This window comes from Ascaphus truei, chromosome 1 (assembly GCF_040206685.1).
Source record: "Ascaphus truei isolate aAscTru1 chromosome 1, aAscTru1.hap1, whole genome shotgun sequence".
In the NCBI taxonomy this organism is placed as follows: Eukaryota; Metazoa; Chordata; class Amphibia; order Anura; family Ascaphidae; genus Ascaphus; species Ascaphus truei.
The window spans coordinates 350645417-350665118 of record NC_134483.1 but is presented as its reverse complement, the minus strand read 5'-3'; the positions used below and the strand labels follow the sequence as shown (position 1 = coordinate 350665118).

Sequence of the window (19702 nt, the reverse complement as noted above, 5' to 3'; positions counted from 1 at the left end):
ACACATGTTGATTTAGGAATGTTGGCATTGTACAATTTGATCACTAATGTCAGCTTATGTGTGCTCCATTCATTATAGGTGACTCAGGATACGGAATTAGGCCGTGGCTCTTGACTCCGGTGCTAAACCCTCAAACTGAAGCAGAGGACAGGTACAATGCAGCCCATATATCTACAAGATCTGTTATAGAGAGGACATTTGGCCTACTCAAGACCAGGTTTAGGTGTCTGGACAGAACTGGTGGGGCTCTTCTATACAAGCCTCAAAAAGTGTCTGATATTATCCTTGCCTGTTGCATTTTGCACAATGTTGCACTCAGGCACAATGTACAGTCAGACCTAGCTGAGGCTTTGGTAGACGAGCATCCCACCCATGTAGCTGCTGAAAATGAACAAACAGCCAGTGGTGGCCAGACACGACAGAATCTCATCAATTCATTTTTTTCTTGTAAGTACAAACTCATATGTTCCTAGTACTACTTTTATAGTTTAATTATGTTATATTAACAATAATGTTTCTTTATATAACCTTCTGTTAGGACACAGATGAATATGGGTTGCACACCTTTCTTTTCTCTGCTGTGTGCACAAAGGGATGTGGCACCGGTATGTTATTGTTGCACAGGTTATATAATCCCTCTTCAATTGTACTTTAGTTGTGTGTATGTGAATACAACTTGGGTAACAAAGCAATAATATTTTAGCATTGTGTTATTCCTTATGCTAAGACAAAACACATATTATGCCCATAATCATTCATGCTTCTAGTATGCTTACATACAATGTTATTGGTGCAGTGTAACATGTACATCCAGATGATGTGTACACCAGGCTGATTTACATTTTGAATGTCATGAAATATACATGGTGTTGTACATTTAACACCAAATACACACTTTGCTGTGTTGTTTACGGTACTGAAGATGGCATGTCAATGTTTGCAATTTATATATTGTTCCTTTGCATTATAGGTATATCTCCAGTATGACTGATCATGGTATGTATATTTGCTGACATCTCTCATAAGATGTGCCTACCTCAATCTTCCTATAATTATTGGAACTAAAAACCCAACATATTGGTTTAAACACAAATGTTACATATATGTACTTTCTGTATCATGTATATGCATTTAGCTACTCTTGAGCTTTCATGTGCATTGTATTACAAAATGATTACTCACATTTCATCACATTTTATGTATGTTTCCTTATAATTTCCATTAATGTAATATAGAGGTGGTTGGAGAAAAGGGGATAACTGTACTTATTTGTTTACTTACGGGAGCACATTCATCACTAGCATAGACACACTTTTTAAGACAACTGTTTGTGTCTCTATCAATTGGTGTAGGATCCATGTATAACACCGACAAATGATAACACCAGCTTTATTATGGTAGCTTATATCATCATATTGACTATACTATGTATTTCTAAACGATTAATAAACACAGTAAACTATAGTTAGTTAGGTTAATGAAATATACACAGAAACGTACTTCATAACATGATGGTGATGTCATATTCAGAACATCATGCATTGGAGGGGACCATAACATCTGGCCAGTAACATTATTTGCTACAGTCCCAAACCATTTTATCTACATACCCATGTAACAAGAGATTTTAAAAATAAATGGCTACTTGGTTGTAAGTGTCCTTTACATTGGGAGAAGGAGTGGCTCAGTGAGTAAAGACACACACTGGCACTGATAGTTTGAAGCAGGGGAGTCTGGTTCAATTCCCGGTGTGGGCTCCTTGTGACCTTTGCCAAGTCACTTTATCTCCCTGTGCCTCATGCGGCAAAAAAACATTTGTACGTTCCACGGGCCAGGGACCTCAGGCTGAAACATGTGTCTGTAAATCGCTGCGTACAACTAGCAGCCCTATACATGAACATGCTCATATTATTATTATTATTGTTACATAGTTTCGACAGTCATACGTTCCATTACATATTAGAATACACAAATGTGTTAGCAGAGTGGGAATGGTTGTTATATATAAAACACACCATGTCATAAAATGTTAGTAGTCATTAAAGAACACTCAATAAAAATTCATGAGGCACTCTTTTGCAACATCATTATGTTAATTAAGTGCTTATGCAATATAGGCATAAGGGTATCACATTTTTAATTGTTTGTTAATAAGCGCTGCAAGCAATATAAAATTAGTTCCATATGTAGTATAGTAGTCGGTGGCTCCTCCTCACAATCATCTCATATAAAGGTAGACTCTTCTGAAATCATACATTGATCCGATTGTATGTTCCCCGACATCTCTGAAATACAGCAAACACATGATGGTCAAAGATGGCACCTTACTAGATATGCATCCGTGACAACGCGTTACGCAGCTCTATATGATTGTGTACATACACACGTCAGTCACTTATATGTTAGAAGTAAAACTGTTCATCAGTATGTAATGTTTCTTTAAATTTGTAGCAGGCATAACTATGTATAAGAAGTGAACGTTGCCTGTATACTGAAAGATGTGCGCGCACATCTTTGTGTGCGCACGCACTTCACGCTTGGCTCCACTAACTGTTAGCGCATGCGCAAAACAAAGCGTACGTTGTGCATTCAATACATGTTGAAAATACCAGTAAACATAACATCTTTATTTCAAATACAATGAAGACGAAACTACATTCGTTCTAAACGAGTACATCTGTATTCTTTTTAAACAGACGTGTTTGAACAGAAAGCACGGCCGATAACACAATGCGCAAATGCAATACGTGTGACGTCATGTTAAGCCAGCGTGAAACGCACGCTAACACTCCTCCCACTCAATTAACATTCGGCTAACGCCCAGGGTACGCCTACAAACACTGAGCCGCACGCATCACACACTGCAGTTACCGTTACTATAACAAAACATGACAGCCAATAGGCTTTGAGGCGCGCACGTCGCTTGGGGGCGGGACTTACATCACTAATCCTTTTTAAGGACGCCTTGGCCCATGACAAGGGTCCCACGTCATACGTGGTGGACCCGGTTTTCAATGTTGTAGATGTTGCATGATAACAAAACAGGTATGTGTTAGAGTAATGGTAAAATGTTGCTAATATGTTTAAAGGGATAGGAAAGTACGTATATTTATTCCGTCAGCAATGTGTACTACTCTTTCAGGTCCTACTATATTGTATTAGGAAACAATTTGTTTGTGATCGCTACATGTTATGCAGTCTGCAATGTTACGCTGTATCCACGCATTGAAAGTGAAAATGGTGGTTACAAAAAAAAAAAAAATTTAAACGCAGAGTCAACGCATAACGATTGTTATATTTACCATTCTTCTAGAATTAACTCTTCGCCTGGCTGCAACTGGTCGCTCCAGAAATGCAAGCCATTTTCATCCACGCTTAACCCAACCGCTGAATCCAGTATGGCACATATCTCCTCCAGGATGCGCTCATAGGAATCGCCACTGCTTTCTTCAAATAATTGGTCGGGAGGTAGGTTCATTTCTTCCGGTTCCCATTCCAATGCAATTTCAGCTGAAAGGCTTGGTACATAATCATAGTACTTTTGTTCTTGTACAATGTGGGTTTCAGGAATGGAGGCTGCAGATATTGCAGCACGTATCGATTCAAACGGATCAGTAGTAGCGGATACATTGCTATTGCCATTAGGAATAAATATGCCTTTCACGACAATATAAGTGCCGTCTTTCAGGAGAAATTGTTTTTCCGGGGCAATCTTCCAGAAACCATAGGTGTGTTGTAGCTTATCCTGGTCACGTTCAAAAAAGTCATTACTTGATAAAGTGAATCTTATTGAGGAATTAAAATTCCGTGCATGCTTACGGTCTTGGTAATAAGGATATTTTGCTCGAATGAAATCATCGATTTGGCGTGTGCTTGCTTTCTGTCCGCGACTGTTCAAGATGGCTTCACAGATCATGTACTTATACCCTAAAAGGGGATTAATATTGTTAACGAATTCATCAGCCATGTCTGAGTAGCACAAAAGCTGTGTGCAGGTCTGTGTTATTTGCTCATCAAAATGAATGTGCTGAATGGCTAACAAACTCCTGTTTTTCCTTGTCAAGGTCAACAAAAGTAACTACTTTGACTCCTTATTTCAAACGCCAATTGGATTTGTTTGTCTAATTGGGTTAACAGTTGTGGTTCGTGATATGGGACTGTGGGAGAAACATTTCTCCTTCTTTTATCTCGTTTGTGAAAAACATCCCTAGACTGTGAATGCGTTCACATAGTGTTTTTTTGAAAACTAACAAAGACCAGTGTGTGAAAATATTTCTTAGCCAGGCATATCAGTAAAAACACACCTGCAAAAAGAAATGTTTTTTCCCCGCTTACATTTCTGTGTGTATGTGAAAGTCTGGTTAACTCCCTGTCTGCATGAGTTTAAATACGTGTGTATATATATATATATATATATATATATATATATATATATATATATAAATATATCTCTTATAAAAATATATATATATTTATATATAATATTTTTTTTTTTTTTATATTGCAGGAGTACACACAACATTGATGGCATTAAGTATACCTTGTATGAAACCTATTTAAATGGTGAGAAACATGATTGAATGAAGTAATAAACATTTGTTTAAGCACAATACTGTTAGAGTCTCATACTTAGGATATTTCTCAAACATTAGGCCTGTATTATTAAAATAGTGTGCTTTCACAAGGAAGCATGAAGTGTATTAGTTTGTGTATACCAGTTTATATAGTAATATATATATATATATATATATATATATATATATATATATATATATATATATATATATATATATATATATATATATATACACATATATACACACATATATACATATATATATATATATACACATATATACATATATATATACACATATATACATATATATATATATATATATACACACTCACACACTCACACTCACACTCACACTCACTCAGTGTGTGTGTGTGTGTGTGTGTGTATATATATTATTATACATTCTGAGATGTTATAGAAACGAACACACAACTGATTAAAGGACAAAATTACAATGGCCAAGCAAGGCAAAGGTAAGTAATAATTTACACATAATCCTGCTGTACACGTACAAGAAAGATGTTTGCACTTACTTAGGTGTTTTAATAATTGCATGTGACTAATATGCATATGCAATTCTTACATCAATTAACACACCCAAATGCAATGTTTTGCTGCAAAGTCAATGGCAGCTTCTCTAAACTTAGCAACTGGCTCCTGGTGGACCATTACTGAACAGACGATTACAACATAAATATTTATAACACAATTAATTATGAGTGTTAACATTTCCAAAACTTCACGTGTACAAGAACATAGTTGAAAGTTTGGAAACAACACAGTCTTCAGCATACATACAATAGTAATTAGATAATCTGAAGTCAACAAAACAAGGCCAAACACATATTTTCTGAATTATAACATTTATTTTTTTTGTTCCTTTTGCGAGCGAGTAACAGGCCTGCTTGTTGTCTCTTGAATTTTCCTTTTTCTTTTGCCACCAACTTTAGGCACAACAGAGCCACTTTGAGTGGCCTCTGGCACTTCACGGGCAGGGCTTGTGGCCAGTGACTGTTCACCTACGGGGCTTGTGGCCAGTGACTCACCTACAGGGCTTGTGGCCAGTGACTCACCTACAGGGCTTTTGGGCAGTGATTCACCTACAGGGCTTTTGGGCAGCGATTCACCTACAGGGCTTTTGGGCAGCGATTCACCTACAGGGCTTTTGGGCAGCGACTCACCTACAGGGCTTTTGGGCAGCGATTCACCTACAGGGCTTTTGGGCAGCGACTCACCTACAGGGCTTTTGGGTAGTGACTGTTCACGGACAGGGCTTGTGCCCAGTGACACATGTGAGCAAGTTGGTAGACACTGCACAAGTGATGGTTGGTCTGTTTCATGTGTGTCTTGTTTTGTTTTTGTCGCCTCCTTTGTAGGTGTCTGCTGCTGAATTTGTACAGATGGCAGCGGTAGGATGTCATCAGGAACCTGCACAGCAATGTCTGCTACTTGACCGGTAACATTTGGGCCTGGTGAATGAATATCAGATGAATGTGGTGAAAACTGACCTGCATGAACAGATCCTGGCTGGGAGGTGTTGAATTGTGGTACATTAGTCATTCTCCAGTAATTAGCTTGTGTTTGCTGAACAACTAATGCTTCGAATGAGGTGTTGATTTTTTGCAACTGTTTAGGCACTTCAATGAAGACTCTGTGGAGATGTGCCAATTGTGATACTGTTTCTTCCTGCAGTCCAATCATCCTTTCCAGCACTGTCATCATGTCTGAATGGCGACGATTTTCTGCGTCCACTATTTTTCCCTCTGAAGCTACAATTGCATCGTATGTGGAAGTTGATGGACGATTTGGCGGTACAACAGTTTCTATTGGCACCTCTTCATGGTCACATGATTGTATTTCAGTCTCTTCTGTGGCGTCATCCTCATCATACTCATCATCCTCATCACCATGATGTTCTAAAAAGAAATGTACACATTATTAAATGGCATGTTAATGTATGCTGTGTTACTATGTAATTGTACTGTGTCCTAAGTAACACCTAACATGTTAGCATACGTTTTATAACCTCATTAAAAACTACCTTGACTTACGAATAATGTTTGGACTCAGTATGAAATATGAATGAATGAAAAGTTGCTCTAAACTCAGAAGTCCTACATGATAATTAACATCACTAACACAATACATGTTGCCTTACACTTAATTTTCACTGACACTAAGTAATCCTATTTAAAGAAGATGTGCAAAACAAATAATGCACATGACAACATAACATATAGAAGAGCACATATTATATGGCCAGCAAATGATACACTCACCTTCTAGTAGTGTTGAGCTGGCTGACCCAGGTGAAGACACTTGTTCCATCTCAGGTGACACATGTCCTCCAGGGGCAACTATATATAACAATAACATAAGTTTTACATTTACATGTGTAAATATTGAACAAACACTTATTGTATGTTCTGTATTTATGATTAACTAACAACATCAGTTCCTTAACCGAAAATGTGTGTGAAAGTGAACATAAATAGTTGTAATAACACTGTACATGCCTGTGTACTTAGAATTTTTGAGTTCCCTAACATACAACATACTATGTTTCTGCAGTAAAGCGTGAGGATAAATAGATTAAATGAGTACATAAAAATCATATGTTGTGTAGTGATATCAGTATCATAATGTACATAACTATCATGAGATGACCATTCACAATGGTTATCATGAAGGTGGTCATATTGCAAAAAGTGTTGTTTTTGGTAGAGGATATGTGTGGTACATTAATCGAAGATGTGGCACACCTGAATGTGGCTGTGACTCAACAAGACAACACATGCAGTGTGTGATAATGTGTCTTTCATAGTAGTTCAACTATAGATATGAGTGAACTAATGTGTGACGTACGCTTTGATAAGTAATGAGTTGTTGGGGCATTTAGTAGCTAGAGTTAAGCTTTCAAATGAGTGTGATTAACTTCAGTTGTGCTATTCAGGTTGTAAGAAAGGTATTCCCTTCCCCAAAAAGCCTAATCAGCCACACCTTTCAATGACTTGAAACAGGTGCAAATGGTGTGAACTAAGTTGACCGTGAAATGAGGCTGTAATTAGTGTGTGTGCTGAACCCCACCCCCTCTGTTGAAGTGTATGCTGTGATGAGATATTAATTGCAGCTGCTTTAACACAATGGTAGATGAGCTAAGTAGTCATCTGCAGTGTTTAAGTTATGAAAACAATGACATAACATATGATACGTGTGCCTCATTATGCTGTTTGTATATGACATAAAGCAAAAATGGACCTTTTCATAAGCAACTATAGATGTGTTAGTGCCAGTGATGTTTGTAGGCCGTTACATGCAATTTCTTTGATGCATGCTTAAAATAGGCAGTAATGTCATGTTTGTCGGAGTAAAATCAATAAAATACACAATAATATGATACATATTTCTGTTCTGTACCTGTAGCTACTAATAATTTCTCATGAACATGTGTTACACGTGTACTACCCTGTTGTTCCCCATCTTCGCCCACCATCAATTGCTTCCACTGCAGCTATGCATTTTGGGAATTCACATGTAAATGAGCACGCAATGGCACGTGCTATATTAGTTACTGCTTTTAGTAGGACTACTACATATATGTCTATTTTGAGATATATATATACAGAATCAGACATATACATATATAGATGCAGGTATGCTTATATTGTGAAGACAGTATAAAAAGCAGTGTAAATATGCAAAATAACTGTAAGCAACGACACGCCTAGTACAGTAATATTTATCACCTGCTGGAAATTGTGACGGATAAATTCCAATGTCACGGTCACCAGCCAAGCCTTCCACGACGACGGTAAGTAATTTTGGCCGAAGCAGCTCCTCCAATGGAGTCAATATGAGACGTTGTGGTGTGGGCCCACCTCCAGTGCCAGTAGCATGCACGCGTTGGTCTTGTATTTTCTTTTTCAATTTGGACCTAATATCATCAAATCTTTTCCGACAATGATACTTGTCCCTAACACTATTCCCACAGGCATTGACACCAATGACTATTGTGTCCCACATTTCTTTTTTGCTTGCTGCACTTGTCCGCCCTTGAAAAACATATAAAAGATATGAGGTAAATTAATAATAATATAAGCACCAGTTTCCTACACTGCTAGCTGTTCCAAGAGATAGCAAACATGCTGTTTTATGTGTAATATGTGCAGCACATGAGCATTCACTACTAAACCTATACATGTAAGCAAGGTTGCATTCATATTGTATGCAGTTCTGGCAAATTGACCGCCTGTGTTTATTTGTCCTTGTAAGGCATGATAAAAAGCTGTGTTTCCACACTAATGAACATAGAAAGATATTGTGTACCCATATTTGCATATGAACAAAACTCAGATGACCTAGGATCACATGTATTTGAATAATAAATGTAAAGTTACACTTACCTACTAAATGTCCATAGAGACTGTCATAGTGCTCCAGAATGCCAGTGACAAGAGCCCTATTTTCCTGGTCATTGAAGCGAGGATTACGTGGCTTCTCCACACGTTTTTTCCGAGCAGGTTTAGGGTCAGAGCTTGGCTGGTGCTGACTGGACTCTCCTTCTTCCAATGGAAGAGCCTCCAAAAGCTGGCCACCAGCAAGCACGCCACCACCAGACACCCCATCAGCAACTGCGCCACCAGCAGCACTCCCAGCACCAGCACTCCCACTCCTAGCACCAGCACTCACACTCCTAGCACCAGCACTCCCACTCCTAGCACCAGCACTCACACTCCTAGCACCAGCACTCACACTCCTAGCACCAGCACTCCCACTCCCAGCAACAGCACTCCCACTCCCAGCAACAGCACTCCCACTCCCAGCACCAGCACTCCCACTCCCAGCAACAGCACTCCCACTCCCAGCAACAGCACTCCCACTCCCAGCAACAGCACTCCCACTCCCAGCAACAGCACTCCCACTCCCAGCAACAGCACTCCCACTCCCAGCAACAGCACTCCCACTCCCAGCAACACCACTCGGTGCACCAGCAACATCACTCCCCTGAACAGTACGTTCACTCCGACGCGTACTCCCACGAGTAGCACTCCCACTCCCACCAGCATCACTCTTCCCACGCTTTGCGGGCATACTTCCAGCACTCACAAAAAACAGACAAGAAATGTACAGGCAATCACACGAAACACTTCCACATATAAAACAAGACAAAGATGTAAACAAAACAACAAAGGACAAAGCTCACCCAATACACAACAAGTCTCTCAGTCAATATGCAAATCTTCAATCGTCCAGCTCTGTGCGTCTCTCTCTCTCTCTCACTCCCAACAACACAGAGAATGATTAGCAGTACACGTTGCCTTTAAATATGGCGCGCAATCAAAAACATGCTTGTTTCGCCTGATTCAGCAAGATTTGTGATTGTGCAACCTAACAGCACCCCGCCACGCACGCCGATACACCTGTGTGTGATCGGCTCATCATCGTGAGAGTGGGCGGATTTGTTTTCTGGTTGATTTTGAATGTATTCGGCACTTACTGCATACGGAGAGGGAAAAACGCCAATAACATCACTAATCGATAAGCTTGCCGATTTCACATAATCGTCGCTTACTGCATGAGGCCCATAATCTGATCGGAGTAGTGATTGCAACATACTCTGGTCTCATCCGCTCAGGTATTATCTACCTTTGTACCCTTACATGACCGAGTGTATTGGAGACCATTATCACTACACCCACACTGCACAAATGGAGAGTATATACCTAGCGACCTGTATAGATTTCCATTATACCAAACGTGGAACAGTGTATACATTCAGGTTAATTGATACAGTAATTCTGATAGTCTGATACCTTTGTAACTGTGTCCATTTCATTGAGTAACCTGGGTGGTACTACCAACATACACACACTCTATATACAGGTCGCTGCTATTTAATAACGGGTTTCTAGGTATCTGTCTATAACCTTTTAAACACCTGCTGACTTATCAGCAACATACTCAGATATCTGTTTACTTTTACTGTACCATTTATGTTGTTTCCACGGAGGATCCTGAGTAGCAGTTCACAGTTTACTTTGCATTATACATCTGTTTTTCTGCTTCCATATAGGCTTAAGCATTCTACGGTGTTAATTAGACACCGCTAGCGTGTCTTGAGGGAGACCTTAAGTATAATTAACCCAACAGGCTCCCATGGGGAAATGAGGCTCCCAATCTGAAGTTTATTTCCCTAGCTACACAGTAGCTTTAGTGTTCATTTTTATTACCCTGCGTCGCCTTTAAGGACCTTTTTTTATTTCATTTATTTTGTTTACTCTTAAGATTTGAGTACTATTTATTCCAAGGTACACTGGCGACACACTTTATTCGAGCTCGGCTAGTCCCACGAATTCGGGTATACCCGGGTGTATTGAGGTTTGTGACTGTTTTCTGCCCGAGTGCATTGGGTTATTTTCCAGGCAGGGATTGAAGCATTTTATTCCCGCTGGCTGCAATACTGCACAGTAAATATATATATATACTGCATTACAATTCATGAATTTATGCCATCTGGTAGACACGCGAAGCATTGCAGCCTATTAAATCCTAATCATTATCATTTAACAGATCAGCCGCCCGTCAGCCAGGCATGAACCCAGGCTGGGTAGGCAAATGCAACGGGGCTTGTCAGAGGTGAGGAGCGGCGCATTCCAGGTATCTGCCAGGTACATACTGGGTATTTGCTCGAATAAAGTGTGTCGGTGCAGTATACCATACTTTATATATCTATATGTGAGTTTGAGATATTGTGCACTAACTACTCACTACTAACTCTATCATGTACTCTCTTAGAGTAACAACTCAATCAGTTGTGGTTATATATACAGGTGCCTGTCCGGTACATCATTGGCAGACACGAGATTGGTTCAAACATATATACCACACTGAGGCACTAACTATATATCTATTCTGCATGTGCCAGTCATTATAAGGTTCCTTCTACCAGTATTGCAACCAGTCTGGTATACAGGACTGGGAGGTATTTAGTTTAATACTCTTTTTAACTGTGTTGTGTGTTCATCCCTTCACCTATTTTACCCTTATATATTAATAAAGGTTATTTTTATTTATCTACGTTTATCACCACATGAGTGCTTGTCAAAAGGCGTCTTTTTCTTGCCTTGGCAAGTGTAGTTTTTCGCCGTCACATCAATAGATTCAAGCGTTTATGACGGACGCAATGAGACTATGTATGACCGTCATGCAGTATGTGGTCTTGTTACATGCCACTTTTACACGATTACAGATTTCTCATTTTTAATAAAGCCTTCCAATGAATGCATGATCTGTGTAACCTCTCTATGGAATGCACCAGTAACTATGCATAAACCTTGAAGCTTCTTTGAGGCTGACAGAATAGTATCTGGTTACTGTTTATGACCATCTAAACCCCACATGTGTCACTTTTAGTGGGCTATCTATGATTGGCCCCCCAATTAAGTCCTCTTTGAAGACTAGCATAGACCCAGAACATTTTGTGACCTGTCATAAACCCAATACATTGTATTTTTAAACCAACATTTTTGCACCATTAACCCCTGAAGCACCAGGTCGATTAAAATACATAATATCTCATATTATCATGACAGCACTTAATGAAGCGTTAAGTTTGATAGAGGTCGAGTATAGTCAATAATTAATATCTGTGGAGCTGGGCCATATTGAGCTAATCAGTCTATACGGTATGGTCAGTAGATAATTTCCCATTAGACCCGATAGGCCCGGGCCTAGGACAGCAAAATTTGGGGGCGGCATATAGAGAGGCCCCAATCTCTTCCCCACTGATTGCCGGTGGAGAGCGTGGGGCCACTGTAAAGGTCTCTTACTTTCTGCTGCCCTTCTTCTGTAGCATTGCGGCATCAACCGATGCTGTGATGTCACATAGTGATGTGTTGCCATGACAATGTGACATCACATGGCATCACGTTGTCATGGAAACATGTCATCACGTGATGCTGTGGCATCATGTGACACCGTAACGCTGCAGAAGGAGGAGGGCGGCGCTGCAGGAGGAGGCGGCCCAGGCAACAAAAAGGTAAGTGCCTATGGCTGACAACATTTAAAATCCGCCACTGAGTATGATCAGTACTCTCACTGAGTAAATCTGCCCCTCTGGCTGGTAGAATAAAATGGGTAACTAACCCTCTTCTAGAGTGCACCAGCTCACTTTAACATTACCAGAATGCATATGCATTGCAACGTTGTGTATGTGCTCCTGAGCTGCCTTGAGAAAATTCCTGGCTGTCTCAGGCATACAGAAACATACCTCCCACAGCATTGGTGGTTTCTATGACAACTTCTAATGTCAAGGGAAACAAAAAAACACGCAATGCATCTCAATCACATTAGTGATTTGTTTTCTTTTTATAAAGGAAGCACTTCTTTTATCACTTTCATTGAGAATCTGTAAGTGAGGTTATTTCAGTTTTAGCGGATTGTTGCTTTAAGGAAGGTAAATATATCTTTCTGGCAACTAAAATAAAAAAAACATGTTCTGATGACATTTTAAAATATAATTTACATTTGCATACTCACATTCTGCTGTGCGTAATCCTTAAATAATGAAAACTATTTTCCAATGTCATACTAATAAAACATTCTGCAAGTCTTCTGTTTGGAATTGTATCTGCATCCTGCCACAATGTATGGTTACAAAGAAAAACAAATGTATCTTTTGACTTGTCTGCTATTTTGAGTAGCAGTTCCTCTCTCTCAGATCCCAGATAGCTGCACACAGGCTAATAAGATATATAGCACAAATAAGGTTGCTTGTGTTACTACAGGGAGTGGATTGAGGGGGGAATCCTGGTAATTGCACCCAAAATTGGGATGGAGCAATCACCTAAAATGCCCTGTGGGCAAAAACAATAAACTTTTATTAAACATCTATGTAGACGCACATTGTCACGACGCAAAGAATCAGTGAATAATAAAAAAAAAATCAGTGAATAATAAAAACAACTAAAACACAGGCACGGGTATGTAAGGAGGTGGTGGTAGGAGAAATGTCAGATATACCACTACTTAGATAAATACCTCCATTGATAGCTCTGATAGGGATGATAGGCAGTAAGGTAAATATACCTAATGGAAACTAGCAATATGTGCTGGTGAATCACCTAAGGCCTGGGAGGGATGACGTCATCACGCTGACGTCGGAGGTCACGGGTGAGATCGCTCCTTTACAGGGAAGGGAGGGTGTTTGTTGTTGTACCGGGTACTTCTAACCGCAGCTACTTTGCAGCTACTTTACCAGATTTTGAGCAATATACCGGCACTTGCCACTCTGTGAGACAGGAGAGTAGTGACTGCATAAGCTGCATGGGGTGACATTGCAGACGATAGAGCAGTGTGGAACGCAACCGCATTTATCCACAGCTCTCATGACCCACATTGACTGAGGTTCATTCCTCCGGCACTACCATACTAGTTGCTTAACAGACATCCCTCACACCCTCCCAGGCCTTAGGTGATTCACCAGCACATATTGGTAGTTTCCATTAGGTATATTTACCTTACTGCCTATCATCCCTATCAGAGCTATCAATGGAGGTATTTATCTAAGTAGTGGTATATCTGACATTTCTCCTACCACCACCTCCTTACATACCCGTGCCTGTGTTTTAGTTGTTTTTATTATTCACTGATTTTTTTTTTATTTTTTATTATTCACTGATTCTTTGCGTCGTGACAATGTGCGTCTACATAGATGTTTAATAAAAGTTTATTGTTTTTGCCCACAGGGCATTTTAGGTGATTGCTCCATCCCAATTTTGGGTGCAATTACCAGGATTCCCCCCTCAATCCACTCCCTGTAGTAACACAAGCAACCTTATTTGTGCTATATATCTTATTAGCCTGTGTGCAGCTATCTGGGATCTGTGGGAGATTAACCTATTGTCTTCCTGTTTACTTGCCATGTTAGTACCATCCCTTTGCACCGGTTACATTATTCGCTATTTGGTGAGCGGTGTACTATCAGTTATCCTCTCTCTCAGACCCTTATTATTATTATTATTATTATTATTATTATTATTATTATTATTATCATCATTGCTATCATCATCATCGTCATCATCATCATCTTTTTTTCGATTGCACCAGAATATTCCATAGTGCAGTACAATGTGGGAGGGAGGACGGACAATAACAGTGTTTGCCAAAAGCGTACATATACTGTATGATAAGACAAACTGAAACTATAGGGTCCCTTTCCCAAGGAGCTTACAATCTAAAACCTTAGCACCAAATAAAAAAATATTACAAATTCCTTTAATTTTTCTTCTACAAAGGAAGAATCTATCAACATACAGATAATGGCATTTTAATGCATTTTCTGATTTAAATATTATAAATATTTGTTTATATATTTGATGTATATTGTTAGTGGGGACGTTTTCACCATCTCAGACCTAGCAATTTGTTTTGTTCTAGTTAAGGGGGGAAAATGATCCACACAGAATTTCATAGACCCCCTTGTAATAATTGTACCATGTAACACCTCAAGATTGCCTCTGATAAGGGACATGACAAGGACTTGCCTAGTGCCATGATACCCAGTGCAGCTGTTGAGGTCAACCTGGTGGCCTCTATTTCTCCTTTTCAAGTGTGACTTTCTTGGACTTGGCATTGATTGGCAGATAGATGATGCCAATCACTTTCAAGCCAAAGAAAGTCATGCCTCGAATTTCATTGAGACACTGCGGTACTCTGTGATATTAGTGGCAGTGGCGACAGAAAGACTCCTTTTGCCATTCCCCCGGTTACAAGCTGATAAAAAATAAAGCAATTAGATCACAGTGCCTCAACAGATATCTTCAAAAAAAGGTTGGACATCTTTTAAGAAAGGAAAGGTATAAAGGGACATAACAAATAAGTAAACATGGGAAGGGTGTTGATCTAGGAAGAAATCTGATTGTCATTATTTGGAGTCAAGAAGGAATTTATTTTTCCCCTTTTGAGATATTATTGGATGTTTCACTGGAGGGTTTTGTTGGCCTTCCTCTGGATAAAAATGCTGCAAATACAAATATAGGATACAGTATCTGTCCTCTGAGTTTAACATAGTTTGAACTTGATGGATGATACCTTTTTTCAGCTTCATCTACTATGTAACTATGTAATACAGTACATTTATACTAATAAACCCAGTATAAAAAGGAAGCACCATCCCCTCCATTCTGAATACCCCTCCATTCTCTTAATATTATCACCTCTTATGACGTTTCATTAGGATTACAAAATAACATATTTACTGTTCCTTCATTTCTGTTCAAACGGTAATTTAATCTAAAAGCATTTAAAAGACCACATATCTGATGATATCATTGTTTTTCTAAATAGTGTTAAATCTACTGCTTTAACATCGTAATATTGTTAGTCTGATACAAAATCCCACTGCTCTTTCCTGCATTCTTTCTGAACCTTGCCACTTCTAAAGTAGTAATAATAACTTCAATGTGTTTATTATAATAAACTATATATTTTCAAATAGTTAAGGTACAGTAGATGTAAGGAGAGCTCAGTAAATGGATGGAAGATGGAAAAGTAATCTAGCAAAGAAAGATAATTTGCATGCTTATTTAATTGCTGAATGATTAAAATAATCATGGGACATAGTGATAAAATCCAGTAATTGCTGCATTATCATTAGAGGCAAAATGTTAGTTAATACAGTTGATTGATAGAAATAATGCTGAGACACATGGTAATGTGATGTGTTTAAAAGGAAAGTCCACCCAGCATGTTTATTTATTTTGTCTTTACATAACTGTGCATTAGGGTGTCTGTTTTCACCTCTCTAGTTTTTTCCCTGCTCACTGTGTATTGTATTCCTAAAATTAGCCTAAATCCTAATACTCTATAGCTGCCAAGGCCCTCTCACTTATGGGTAGATCCGCAGAGCTCCATTAAATTTGGGCTACTAACTTGATGTTACCTTACTAGGTAAATCTGTTACCGTCCCTGAGTTTAACAGATATCCACAAAGCTAAATATATGCAAAACCAATGGCCGTTAGTGGTCTCATTAGCATAGGCTTAACACCATGTGACGTTAGCACTGCCTTGCGTTAGCTTAAAATATCATGGAGTTAAGTCTGTCCCAAAGGGGCGTTACTTCCATGGAGACACTGAATAGATGTTTAATTAAAGTAAAATAAGAGAAGCCCGGAGAGGGAAATAACCCTGTAAATAACACTATGATAGTTAAATCCTACCTAGCTGGGGTCGTACACTCATACAGACCCTGTAAAAGACATATTTTAGGGTCTGGATGTGAGCAACACCACCTTAAGGCTAAGGCCCCGCTCCCAGAGTCAGCGCACCTGCGCTGCTGACAGGCGGTGCGCTGAGATACACAGACCGCGATCTGCGGTCTGTAGGGAGCGGGAGCCGGAGCGGGAGGTGGGCGGGAGGTGGGAGGTTTGATCGGGAGGTGGGCGGTTTGACAGGGAGGGGGGGCGTGGCTTGAGCGGAGGGACCCGCTACTCTCCCCCCCCCTCCCTCCACGGACTCGGGCTGGAGCTGGAAGGTAAGTTTAAACACACACACGCAGGCACTCATTCATACACACATGCGCACACACACACACAGGCAGGCACTCACGCACTCATACACACACACACACACACACACACACACACACACACACACACAGACAGAGGCAGGCACTCACGCACTCAGACACATACACAGACAGGCACGCACGCACTCAGACACACACACACACACACACAGACAGGCACGCACGCACTCAGACACACACACAGAGAAAGGCACTCACCTGCTTTCACTCCACACTCCTCCCCGCTCCCCGAAGCCTCTCCTCCTCCCGAAGCCTCCCCTCCCCATTGGCTCACAGCCACACACGTCACGCGTCAACGCTAGGAAACACCATTCTCTGGTGTCTCCAGCGGCTGACGCGCTACAGCGTGTAGTCAGCTGTGCCGCCAGGGGGGACCGGGACCGGCTCGCGAGGATTCCCCTGCTGGTGGGGAACTCGCGACCCGCCGCCCGCGCCAACGAGCGCAGCAGGACCGAGGCCTTAGCTATGATCTAGCTAACGCATTGTTCAATCCCTGATAACGGAGCTTTGTGGATACAGCATATAATTAGCACTAACATCCCTTATAGTAATGTAAGGGCTTCTTACAGCTGAAAACAGTACTTAACGCATCGTTACTGAGCTTTGAAGATCCCAGTTAGCAATTAATGAGATGTTAACCGAAGTTAAAATCTCGTTAAGGCATAACAGAGCTCTGTAGATCTACCCCATATTGACATTAGTAGACATCAAACAATCTAATCAGGGAAGATTAGATTTTTTTTTCTGATAATATCCTCTGTGCTGCCTAGTGGAGTGGAGAAATCAGATTTAACCCTTTGAATGCCAGAGGGGCCACTGCACTATAGTGTCACATTAAATACTAAAATAAAGGAAGATAGACAGAAAGCTCCAGTACCTTGTACAGTAAAGATGCTATATGATACAGAAGGCAAGACACACATATTAGATAAGGCAAATAACAGTGTGGTACAGAGGATTGGAACACGGGAGAAATGTTTTGTCATGTGGGGAATTTTCTCTTTGGAACGGATGAAACAGGCGTATGATTAGACAAAAGTTAACGGGAAGCAAATTCTCATTGCTTCATTTGAAAGTAATTTTCCATATTATAACTGCTGAAAGTTGCAGCTTCCAAAGAACATTTTGGGAATGTGGCACACTTTTAAAAACCTTGTTTATTAAAGATCCCTCAGAGCTGAATCGATCTGTTTTCCACTCCAGAGAACCTCTGGAGTTGTTAATCTTTTGAAGTGCCAGTAAATTCAAATAGGTAGCTGCAATGTTCCACTCTGAGTGGCTTCCTTCTGGTCTGTGAGAGTGAGGCTTGGGTAGTAGGCATACAGATTTCAAAATCACTTGCCCATAAAAATGTAGATATATTAGGAAGCAGGAGTCACCAGAGATGAAATCTCCACGGTTCAGCTCCAAAGGAACAGCCTTTTCAGGGGATTTTTTTTTTAAGTTAAAAAATGTGAGAGTAGTAATATGGTTTTTAAACTGATATCATTATGTAATTTTGTAATGTCCAAGGATGATGCTGGATTGCATGGTCTACTGCATTTTGACATCTTAAACTTCATTTTGAAAAGCCTCTAAGGTGGCAGATGTTCGAATTAAACTAAAACGACCCTGTCATCTCTTGTAATTGAGCCATCACGAAGAAAAATACTGAAGTTTCTTTTTCAAAGTTCCCTATATTTTATTTGCCGTTGTTTTTGTATTTTCTTTTTAATCCTACCATCGAACAATGCAGTGTGGGGGGAAAAAATCACTAGAATGAGCTTAGTCATCTGCAGTAATAAAATGTATTGCATCAGCATCCATGACAGGAGGGAGCAATGAATCAGACTGAGACTGTTCAATAACCATTAGCAGTTGAAATGCTGCCCTTTTCTGATTCATTTTGCTGAGGAACAAAAATAATATGCAAAATACTTCTTTGGTGATACATTTCTATATTATAGAATACAATCTCACAAAACGACACTTAATGCTCCAAGTGTAAATCTCACCTTTGAATGCAATGTATATTTGAGACACACACACACACTATATACCATGCAGGAGTAAATGCAGTGACAAAATCATGATCATTTCATATTTTTGTATTGAAACAAATAGCAACCCTGCACTCAAAGATACTTAAGTCAGAAATACTTCAAAATAGTATATTTTACTCATAAATATGAGAAAAAAAGTGAAATACTGTACAATGTAAGCATACAGATAACAGAGCAATCAAACATAGTGTGAACAGGAAGGACAAACAAATAGGGAAAAATAAGGGGGGAAAAAGGAAAAATAAGAACAATTAACACAATAATATTCACAAAAGTGTCAAGGGGGGCAACGTTAACGTTTCAGGGTAATAAACCCTTTTTTCTGGCCCATTCCTACATGCATAACATGTAGTACTTCCCTCAATCAGATCAAAAAAATGATCTAGCAAAAATGATCAAACAAAGTCCAATCCGGAGTTTCAAAAGAGAAAGCACTGATACTTAGGCTTATTTCTAGTGCTTCAGGCAGAAGGTATCACAAATGATGGTGCTC

The 19702-nt window shown here is 39.8% G+C and overlaps 2 protein-coding genes across 3 annotated transcripts in view; one reads left to right on the top strand and one right to left on the bottom strand.

Moving 5' to 3' along the window:
• Positions 1-19702, top strand: part of BANK1 (B cell scaffold protein with ankyrin repeats 1) — a 562852-nt gene that overhangs the window by 308327 nt on the left and 234823 nt on the right. The gene's annotated exons all lie outside the window — the stretch shown is intronic.
• Positions 5444-12442, bottom strand: LOC142468574 (uncharacterized). Its single transcript, XM_075575119.1, has 3 exons — positions 12409-12442; positions 6859-6936; positions 5444-6495 (listed from the first exon to the last, which is right to left on the bottom strand). The coding sequence occupies exons 1-3, from the start codon at positions 12440-12442 to the stop codon at positions 5444-5446; spliced, it is 1164 nt and encodes a 387-aa protein (XP_075431234.1).